General features: G+C 42.4%; 1 protein-coding gene across 1 annotated transcript in view; it reads right to left on the minus strand.

The window, feature by feature from the left end:
- LOC123160404 (protein CELLULOSE SYNTHASE INTERACTIVE 1) overlaps window positions 1–10,820 on the minus strand; it is a gene marked incomplete in the record, with an annotated part of 13,033 nt that extends 2,213 nt beyond the window's left edge. Inside the window, 5 exon segments of the mRNA XM_044578224.1 lie at window positions 1–2,480; window positions 3,996–7,044; window positions 8,702–8,757; window positions 10,016–10,145; window positions 10,527–10,820. Of these exon segments, the coding sequence (XP_044434159.1) occupies window positions 1–2,480; window positions 3,996–7,044; window positions 8,702–8,757; window positions 10,016–10,069 (5,639 nt within the window).
- Window positions 10,821–11,148: the final 328 nt, after the last annotated feature.

Below are 11,148 nucleotides of genomic sequence, written 5' to 3' on the forward strand. Positions count from 1 at the left end.
AGAAGTTTGACAAACATTGCTGCCTGAACAGAAGTATCAGGATTGCTTGAACTGATAAGGTCCAGCAAGACCTGGACGCCACCAGATTCTGCAACTGCTCTTTTATTTGCTCGGCTGTACATGACTAGATTCTGCAAGGCACAAATGGCTACCACTTTCATCTCTTCGGTTGGCTGGTCTTCAAGAAGATTGACCAGAGCACGGCATGCTGCGACGGCATCAGTAGAACGAGCAAGACCTTCATTTTGGAAAAGATCTCCAAGAGCAAGAGCAGCAAGCAATCTTCCCTGTTGAGACTGTGTCTGTGGATCCAGAAGGTACATGGATAAAGGTGCAATAGCATTTTTAGCAGCCTTCGCCTCCCTTATTCTTATGTTGTTCAGCAATGCCTCAATGAGTCTTGCAGCAGCTTCCTCACACTGATGACTCCTCAAGAGATCCAGAAGAGCTTCTACAGCACCACTCTCAGCCATTGCTTCTGCACTTGTTGAATCATCACTCTCCAATACAAGCAGGGCATTCAGTGCACCCACAACGGTACTTTCAGTCCCTGATCTGAGCAACTGCACTAGTACCGCAACAGGAACCTCAAGGAAAAACTCGGTACTGTACTGCAAAATGCTAGACAGGACAGCTGCTGCAGATTCCCATACAACATGAGGCAAAGGAGGATCAGATTGCAGCAGCACCTTGGACAACTCAAACACACCACCCTCCTTTGCAATTGTATTTGGCCAGGCTAATGCAAGATTAGCAAGAGCTTTTATAGCTCTCTGCTGTAAATTTGGCAAACCTGATGAGAGAATTTGAATGAGGGCAGGGATGGATTGCTCTGCTACTGTATCCTTCTGGAGGTGTTCTTCCAGGAGAAGATGAGATAGGAGCTCCGCCGCCAATTGTTGCACAGCTGGTGGAGATGAATTCAGTAAAGTAATGACTGGCTCAATTGTTTGGCGGGGTGTCAAGTTGTAATCAGCTCGGCATTCAGGATGCTCCAAAATATTGACAAGAACCTGCAAAGTGCTATACTGCCCCTCCGGACCAGTATCTGCCTTCGATAGCAGAGAGAAAAGAGGCTGTACTACTTTGGCTGCAGATGGGCCTTTTGCTATGCTAGCATTATTTGTCAAAATCCGAAGCATTTCCGCCAATGCAGTGCAAAGAAAATCTGGAGCATCATGAAGAATATCAAGAATGCTCTCAATTACACCAGCTTTGACCATTTCCAATTTGCAAGCCGGCCTATCTTTTCCAATCTTCACCAAAGCTCTGGCAACTGCCTCATGAAGCATGAAATTTTTGCCAAACAAAAGCCCAACAAGAGGAACGACTGCCCCATGCGCTGCCACTAATTCAGCGAGCTGTTCATCATCTAGGAGCTTATCCAGTGCACGGACTACAGAAAGCTGGGCCGGGTTAGCTTCACTAACCAGTAAACCGACCAAAGGTTCCACACAACGGGCTGCAGCCATTGTAGAGCGGATCCTTGTATTTGTAAACAGAACACCGCACAGTTCAGCAGCATCACCTTTCAACTCAGCTGAACAATCTGAGGACAGAATCCGGCACAGAACATCCACTGCGTTCATCTCAACATCAGCAACTGCAAGTGCTCTTGACGGATTGTCACAAAGCAGCCTAACAAGTGCTGATATGGCTGCATGCTGCTCCCTCTCCATGCCAGTACTCAGAACTTCTACAAGCGGCTGAATAGCCTGTCGAGCTGACTCACTGTTCCTGACATGGTCTGCACAAAACAAACTTTCTAATGCCTTTGCCGCGCTATAGCGTGAATTTCTTCCTCCTAGACGAAGGACTGCCACAAGTTGGTTTACAGCACCAAGTGCTGATTCATGTTGCCTTATTTCCGCACAACTAAAAAGAATGCCCAACAACTCAGTTGTAGCTTCTTCTGTTGCGTCTTGTGGGCTAAGTGATAGGTATTTGGTAAGTGCTTCTAGGATTCCAACTTCAGCCATTAGCAGCATGTTTGGAACACAATCAACAGCCAATTGTGTCAAAAGACCCAATGCCAAGAAAGGAGCACCAGGTCTTTCTGGAATGGGTTTAAGTAGATCAACAAGAAGAGGAATGGATTTTCTGGAAGTTGAACCAACCCTGATATCATCAACTCTGAATAGCCTTTCCAGCGTAGTTTCATCAGGATTAGGCACCAACATGAATTCCTCTGATAACTCCAAGAGATCAGCTATATCAACATTAGCACATCCAAGCAAAGATATAAGTCCAGTGGCTGCTCCAGAATTAGCAACAGCCAGAAGAGTTCCTCTGCTACCGTTACTAACCAGACTTGCCAAAGCTTGTGCGGCAAAGTACCTGTATGCTGGCTCGTCTGACCTTAACAAGTTTGAGAGCACAGGAATTGAATGGGATGCTGAATTAGATCGATTGACCTCTCTTTCTTGAAATAGCAATGCAAGAAGTAAGGCACAGACCCATGCGGTATTATCTTCTTCACCCTGATAAAAGCATAAACATACATTACGAGCAGTCCCAGAAATTGAAAGGAAAACAAAAACTTAACAAGCTATGAGCAACAAGACAATGCATTATGTGTACATAAAAACTAGCAAATGAATAATTTAAGTTTTATTAGATAATTTGCGGTGGATCTTTCCTCGTCAAAATGAAAAATTTGGGGAACTGAACTAGTCAGCTGCAGAACAATATAATGCCAAAAATTTAACACAGACAAAAATGAATACCATGAGAACTTCCAAATGCCAATCATGATGTCCAACCAAAAGGATCACAATGTAAAGTTACTTCTTATTTTATCTAATTTTGAAGTATGTGAGGCATTAAAGGGTGTAAACTATCTTTTGATATGAATACCAAAATAAGTCTTCTACCTGATAAGAATTTGGAGACCAGTGCAGGAGTAAGATACATGGTGGGTCTCCAGAAGTAGTATTAGACAAGTCTCAAAAGCAAAATACCAAACAGAACTTATCATGTCTAATCGAGCACAAAATTTTATTATCGTTATGTTGTATGGAGAACTCGGTGACATGGCTATGCTATCCAAATAGAACTTGAGAGTTGACTCAGTTGATCGTACTTCACAACGCAAGTATGGTCTAAGATACCACAAATCTTTTCTTTTGAGTGTCAATTCAGTTAGTTGCTACAATTCAAGTTTTGAATATTTGGACACAACAAAGCAAACGCAAGTTCAAAAAGATACCCCAAATAAAATAGATAGCAAAGACAACTAGCTGACTTTAAAAAATTAGAACTCCTCAACAATGGTTTATACTGTTGAGAACTGAAGTGACTAAATGTACTGTGCCAGGGGATATGTGATTGGTTCGGTATGGTTTAAAGCCCATCTCAAAAGAAGAATGGGAGAATCGATTGGTTTTGGAAATATCCATTTAAAGGAAGCAATTCATTCCTGTTAACTTTTCATTAGCTCTTTTGTTTAGTCATGCCAGGTTATGTAGGCTTTGGTTCCTCTGGAACCTTTATTCAAAATAATGTGCATTACAATGAAGAGTAACAAAAAGGACAAACATGGATCGTATGCACAGGTAATGATCGTGCCAGGGAAACACTAGTCCCTGGAATTGTGAAGATGAATCAACACAAGCTAATGTTTCATGGAAAAGTATGAAACTTTACTCAAGGCACTGAGACTTAGCAGGTGATAATTAAATCAATGTTCCTTATAGCTGTACAATAGATGGAATGGTAGAAATCAGTTAGGTAGGAAGTGATCCATCCAATCTAGAATAAGTTACTGCCTACATAAAACCTAAAGATTATTCAGTCTATAAGCAAATTTAGGAGCAAAATTAAAAAACAAAGGGGCTCTGAATGTAAACTCGGTATGTAATGCAAGATAATGAAGTGTGTAAGTTCAAAAATTTCCAGGCACTCAAATGAAAGTATAGCAGAGATACTAACATTCACATACCAACTTGCATATGTACAAAGAAAAAGGAAAAATGGAATAACTAGCATCCACATACCACATATAGAAATGCATTTTGAGAAATCTTCTCAGTGAGCATTTGAACTGCTCCAGCTTCTAGAATTTCTGCTCTTGTTTTGTCGTCATGGCGAGCAAAGACAGCAAGTAGCCAGAGTGGAATCATGTTACCCGAGATAACAGCAGTGTGGGGCACCATTTCAGCATCACTGCTATTTTCTTTTGAGTGCCTGGAAATTTTAATGTCTGCTATACTTTCACCATCTCCATTTTCAGAAGGTAAGTTTGCTGTATTGATCATACCAACTAGAGAATGAATTAGCTGAATGTACAGACTTGAATCACTCAGTATCTCAATCTGCTTTTGACAATGCTCTTTTGCTGCACAAACAAGAAGAGCACATCCACCAACTTTAACTTTCAGAAGGTTAGAACCAATGACCCGCCGTGCTGCTGATGATATGCAACCTGGGATTTCAGAAACCAAACCACCCACAACATCATGTTGGTCCAAACAGAGCCTTGACAAAACTTCTATGGCTTTATCTTGCAAGGCGGGTACTGCATCAGCTACACAAGAAACAAGGGGAAGTATGGTGTGGGGATTTTCTGCAAGAGCTGTCCAGGGAGCCTTGGTATGCCCATTTGACACCTTCGATCTTGATAATAGCACCAGTGCATCAAGAACTTCTGATGTTGCCGAAGCATCACCATCAGCAGCTTCCAAGAGACCAGCTAGAGCAAGGACAGCACCAGAGCGATTAATAGTATCTGAGATAGCTTGGTTAATGGGCCGGCACTGCAAAAGGCGAGCTATTGCTGCTGCTCCATGAATTCTTCCATCAAGAGTACCCTCCTTAAGAACACGAGTTATAGGGAACATAATTTCTTCAAAAGATACCAGCGCAGACAATTCATGATCAAGAAAAAGGTTTGCCAAAGCTCGGGTTGCTTGCTCTGCTACTTCAAGAACTGTTGAACTTGCAAGTGAGACTAGTGGAGCAAGTGCATCCCGTCCAACTGCAGCAACCTCCTTATTTTGCTTGACTGAAAGAAAAATGGCAGCAAGGCAACATGAGGCCTCCATTAGTATTCTGTCGGACTGCACGTCAATCAGTTTCATGACTGACCAAAGTGTCTTCACTGCAATATGTGTCTCTCGCAAGTCTTTGCGGCAATGGAATAGACCAGCAAGAGCAGATGCTGATGTAGCCTGAGTTTCTTCTTTTGGGGAGCTTAGAATTTTGATCATTGTCTCAACTGCATCGTTTGCAGCACTTCCTTCATGCAGAATATCATTAAGTGGTGCAACAGAAAGCAAGCTTTTCAAAGCATCAAGAACATAAATTTTTGATTCAGGCTGTTCACTTGTCAACAGAGCAGATAACTGACTAATAGTTCCAGTATCTGACTTGTGAATGAGATGATTCAGTGTTTTGGATGCTATCTCTTTGCCATTGTCACTTCCGTTTTTGAGAAGCCATAGCAAAGCAGGAACTGCATCAGCACTTTCAACACATGCTCGTATGTCTTCACTGTGATTGCATAAATTGCCAATGATGGTTGCTGAATCTTCTTTAGCTTTCGGAGAACCAGTTTCTAATATTTGAACAAGAGGAGGTATACCACCTGCAGCAGTGATAGCCCATTTGCACTCATCATTCTCCTTTGACAGAAGAGCGAGCAGAGCAACAGCACATTCCTGCTGCTGTTCTGAGGATAGACCAAGTAAGGATATCAATAGCTGAACACCCTCACGGCCTTGAAGAGCTTGCCATAAATCGCAATCTTTCTTGCAGAGAGCAAAGAGTGATGTCATCAGGTCATCTTGCACCTCAGTGCCTGCCATGGTTATCAAACCAACAAGCAAACGTTTTGCATCAGAATCTGCAAGTGTCTTGCAGAGAACTGGGTTACTATACAAGCTGGCCAAAGCTTCAATTACACGCTCCTGTACAAGGAAGGGCGCCTTAGGCTTGAACTGTTTCATTAATGTCTTCTCAATGACCAGAGGGTCTGATGCACTGATTGATTCTGCATTTATGTCATATATCATCAAGGCTGAGGCTAATGCACCAAGAGTGTCAGCAATCTGTGCAGAGGAAGAGCATGATTCAAGACTTTCACCAAGGCTTGAGATTACATAAGATAAACCACCAGAAATATTTGCTAATGCACACATCGCATTTTCTTGCAGCGCTTGGGCAGATTCTCCGTGCATGAACTCTTTTGATGGAGCAATAGTAGCATTTATAAGAGCAGGAATCCCATTAGAACTAGCTACCTCACGCCGAGCTTCTTTACTCTGCGCAGAAAGGGATTTCAGAGCACCAGCAGCTTCTGCTCTAATAGATGTTTCATTACCAGGACCAAGCAACTTTAGGAGCTGTTTTGTTGTTTCTCCTGATAAAACTTTTGAACAAACTGATGAGTCTTCCATCATTAAGGCCCCGAGAAGATTGCACACATTTGCTAGGGTATTTGTCTGTCCAGAACCAATCAGCTTTATAAGTATATCAACTCCACCACATCGCACAGTTGCTGACCAAAACCCCTCTGTGCTTTTTGACAAGTTCTTCAGTGCTCCGGTTAGCAGGCCATCCACCAAACTCTCATTCTTGAGGCTAACTTTGAGTTGCTCCCACAGTACTGGGACAACATTTTCTGTTGAGAATATCTTTGAACCAACATGATCCCTTATCCCACCTTGAGAAACAGCATAAATTGTTTTGGCAGCTGCAGTCTGACTTTCAGCTGACTTGGACCTGAGAAGAGCAAGCAATGGAGGGATGCAACCACCAAGCAGAACCTTCACCCTTAGCTCCTCTTCCTTGCAAAGAGACCCAAGAACAGTAGCAGACAGCATCTTAATTCCAGATGAGCCAGACCTGAGGAGAGAAACAAGTATTGGAACAGCCTGTGAATGCGACGCAACAGCTCCAAATGCAGTATCACGCGTTTGAACAAGATCCAATAACTGCTTCAATGAGCTTTCTTTTTCTTGAGTGGACGAAGAACTCTGCCGCAACTGCTCAATACAATGAGCAACACTTGAAAGTGTCTCCTCATCCTCCATATTGGCTCGGTTCCTGCAATTACATATGATCAGACTTAGTTCTAGTGTCCAATACTTCACAATGATTTTGATGTGGTATAATTTACAAGAGCATAGTAGTTTATCAAAAGTTCACAGCTAAGATACTACTTCATCTGAGCCAAAATGTATTCAAGATGATACTCTGACCATCAATTTCTTTATAAAAATGTCGCCTCACAGAGAAACAATTATATAAGTGTATTTCATGATAAATCTAGTGATATCAATTTGATGTTTTGGATGCTGGTGATTCTTTTCTTATAGATGGTCAAATCCACATGGCACTTTCATTAAACAGGTGTACCAGATGATTTATAATTGTTGTGTGATCTTCTACCAAGATGACTTTGCTTAATGGCTTAACGCAATGGTCAACAAACTTAAGACAGCCTGCAAGCAGTGCTGCTTGGCTGTTCCCCACGCTCTCCCATAGCTCTTGCATCCATGTATTTGTCGTTTCAGGTTTAGATTACCCCCTCTTGTGTTTATTGCTCAGTTGTCTATGCAGTTTTCCTGCATCATTTGGAAAAAAAAAAGTTATGTGATCTCTCGATTCTAACATGTTTCCTGGAATGCCCATTGGCTGCTGCACGTTACTTTGCTTTGATCTTGATCTGTTAGTTTGATTAGGAATTTATCCCTTTAAAAAATGTTCGAGTTAGATTTGAGTTTGAGATAGAGTCAGTCTTAAGTGACAACTCAATGCGTTTGCATTTTAACTTATGAGATCAAGGAAGAAGGAATAGTTAGAATTTTGCTCATGAAAAAACTTATCTCCCATATGTGGTCAATTTCTCCATATTCAAGTATCTCATTTCCTTCGAGATGCACTGTGCCTGCCCTTTACTCTCTCATAAGGTAAAAAAAGAACTCGACCAACCGGCACTAGCATCCATGGGATTTTAATTCAAAAGAAAGTATGAGGGGCACACTCCGCGGAGGTGAAGCCTTGGACCTGGGTAGACTAGGCATGCACTCCCGTTCTAGGCGACTGAGCAACGCTCAAGTTCCACTCTTTGTGAAGTAAGGTTCAAAAAAAATTCCAAATTGCTCCTGCCTTTGAATATAAAATTGCAGGACCTATTTAAATCTATAATAACACCTTATTACAATTGTAATATCATAAATCAAATAACTAATGCAATTGTGTATCTAAATGTAGGTGTAGGTGTAGGTGTTGACTTTTATTGCTCTCGTAATTTCTTACACATCCAAGTAATGTTAAACCAGGGCATCAGAAAACTTTTATCTAGGGGTCCTTTTATTTGGAGCAGAAATTTGTTGAGTTGCAGGGCAGTTGTTATAGACTATTAATTTTCACTTCCCTACTAGTTTGGTTGACATATAAGTCACTTCTAAAAACATATCCCTTAAGTGGACAAAATAGACATTTTAGTAGTAATGTATTTTTCCCATTTGATATTCAGGAATTCTAAGATTTCACCTTGTGACAATTTTACAGTTGTTATATTGCATGATATGAAAGAAAAGTCCAGGAGATGCAACAGAGACATGTCAAACAGAAAAACAAATGACCGTAAGAGTAGTGGAAATGTTGTTGTGGTAAGTCACATTTCATCAATCATACTATAGACAACTACGAGCATTTTGCACTACAGAGTACAAACACAGAGAGAATCACAACTTACTTGCCCATTCTCATGACCGAGACAGGAGTTGGTGGCTCTGAATCTTGAACCTTATCCTGTTAATAGCCAAGCAGGAGTGATTAGCATTAAAGACTCCAAGACATAGTTTTTTGAACTTTACATGAGCTGATAGCATTGCATTGCACAAAATGTTGAACAGCATAAGTACTAGATTCAAATGAAGGCTTTTGAACATCAAATAACCATTACAATACTTTAAAATGTACAAAATTACAACAGTGGATACAATTTAATGACTCCAAAACATAGGTCGGGTGTTCAAACTGATGATCATGTTGTCAGGTCAATCCCATATTTTCCTCAAAGTGCAAGCAAGACTGAAAACAATCATCATTCTTGCAGTGTGATAAATCACTGTTCTCTAGTACATGAAGTGTCAAGAATATGTATCTAGTTGATGGAAATCACATGGTTATGGATAGTTCAAAAAGAACTATGAAAGCACTATAGAAATATGTAGTGATAACAACACCATTGAAGTTTCATGACAAGAACTTTATCAGGACTCCCTCTAATCACACAGAAGAACACAATTTTCTATGGCATGACTCCATTCACTTTTGCAAGCTCCAGAATAACATCTCCAGATTATAGTTGGTCAAATTACTTACAGGGCATGACTTGATACACAAAAAGCTAAGATGGAACAAGATAAAAGTTAGGGAAATCCACAGAGATGAAAAAACAAAAAGGCGTGTATTGTCCATCAAACATAGGTCCACACAAAAATGAACGTGAGATTCAGTACATCAAGACCATGCAAAAGATGCGGCAACAAAAATCCAGTCATCCAATCAGTTCAACTTTTACACGCTTTTGCTTCATCCAAAATAGCTACATGCCTACGGCACAAGAGAGCTTTCCAATGCCTATAAATGCCAAAAGTTAACACAATTCACCATCACCCGAGTGAACATGCATGGCCCAGACCAGAAGAAATGAAGAATGTTACTGCCACTAATGCCAAAAGAAGGTAACAGCTTCCTAGCTCCATGATCTCAAGATAGACATCGCAAACTATTGTCTGTCAACAGTAAAAGTCGATAGACCTAGTTGAAAGGAACCCCCAAAGCATAAAATTCGACGGATACGATACCCAAGGATGGACTTGTACCAAGAAGGCTGACAAGTGACAACCGATCTCACTCTCAAAGAGTATCCTTATCCCACTACTTTACTATTTAATCACGGAAACGAAGATTGCAGTTGAAGAAAGGCTCTGAAAGCGACAGGCTGCCTGCCAGTGTCTACTAGCTCAGAACCACGACGTCCAGTAGCAAGAGGAGCACCTACCAGATCTGCGCCGCCGTTGGTTCCATTGAACCTCCACGCTAATGCCGCCGCCATGTTAGGTGTCCGTGACCTCCTCGAGCCGAGCAGATCAGGCTACCCGCTTCTTCCTCACTGCCTCTGAGCTCTCAACCTGAAACCGGCAGTAAAAGAAAAAACGGCCGCGTCAGATCCACCGAGTGAAGAGAAATCCCATTCGGCACTGAACTATGCCGGATTTCGCCTCTGGCGTAGCTGACCACCGGCGCGCGGCCCCAGATCTAGCCGCGGACGGACGCGGCAGCTACCGCCGACAGGCGGATCACCGACACTCCCAATTTCCCACACCAGCTCCCGCGAATCGCCTCATTGGACGCTAATTAGCCCGCGAATTCCTGGAGCGACCACCCAGATCACGCACCCTTGCGCGCAATCCCGGAGCTCGACTGGAGCAGCACACCACTCACTGGTACCCGCCACAGCCGGAATCACCGCGGAAGAAAAACCAAAGGAGAGTCGGAAGATTGTCGCAAACCTCTCATGGAAGCGGCGCGAGATTTTCGCGAGGAATCTCCGGGGGTTGGCCGGCCTTCCTGCTGCTACGCCGGCAGTGCAGATCCAGTGGGGAGGGGGGCGCCGCCCATGCACACGCAGGCGAGAGAGAGAGGCGTCTGTTACGCTCTCGTCTCTTTTCCCTCTCGTGGCGCGGAATTTTATTATTAACGCTAATTATCGGGGGCCTAAAAGGGAGCCGCAATTTATATAGCCAGTGAGTGAGCGCCCCTCTTCTCTTCTTCCCGGCGCAGCGCAGCGACCTACCGCCGACAGTGGCTGGCAGTGGGGAGCGAGCAACTCGGTTTGGAGCTCTGTAGTCTGTACTGGCGCTCTTGCACCAACACCCTTGGCCTGTTTCCTATTTACAGGAAAAAGGACCAAGTTTTATTTTTTGTTTGCACATTCAGGAATTCTCGGATAAATACTCCCTTCATCCCAAAATTCTTGTCTTAGATTTGTCTAAATATGGATGTATCAAGCCATATTTTAGTATTAGATGTATCCATATCTAGATAAATCTCAGATAAGAATTTTGGGACGGCGTTGCAGAAATTTCAGAGGTAATTGTTGTACAAAAATAATTATAAAATTTTGGCCCTATG

This window comes from Triticum aestivum, chromosome 7B (assembly GCF_018294505.1).
Source record: "Triticum aestivum cultivar Chinese Spring chromosome 7B, IWGSC CS RefSeq v2.1, whole genome shotgun sequence".
Taxonomy (NCBI): domain Eukaryota; kingdom Viridiplantae; phylum Streptophyta; class Magnoliopsida; order Poales; family Poaceae; genus Triticum; species Triticum aestivum.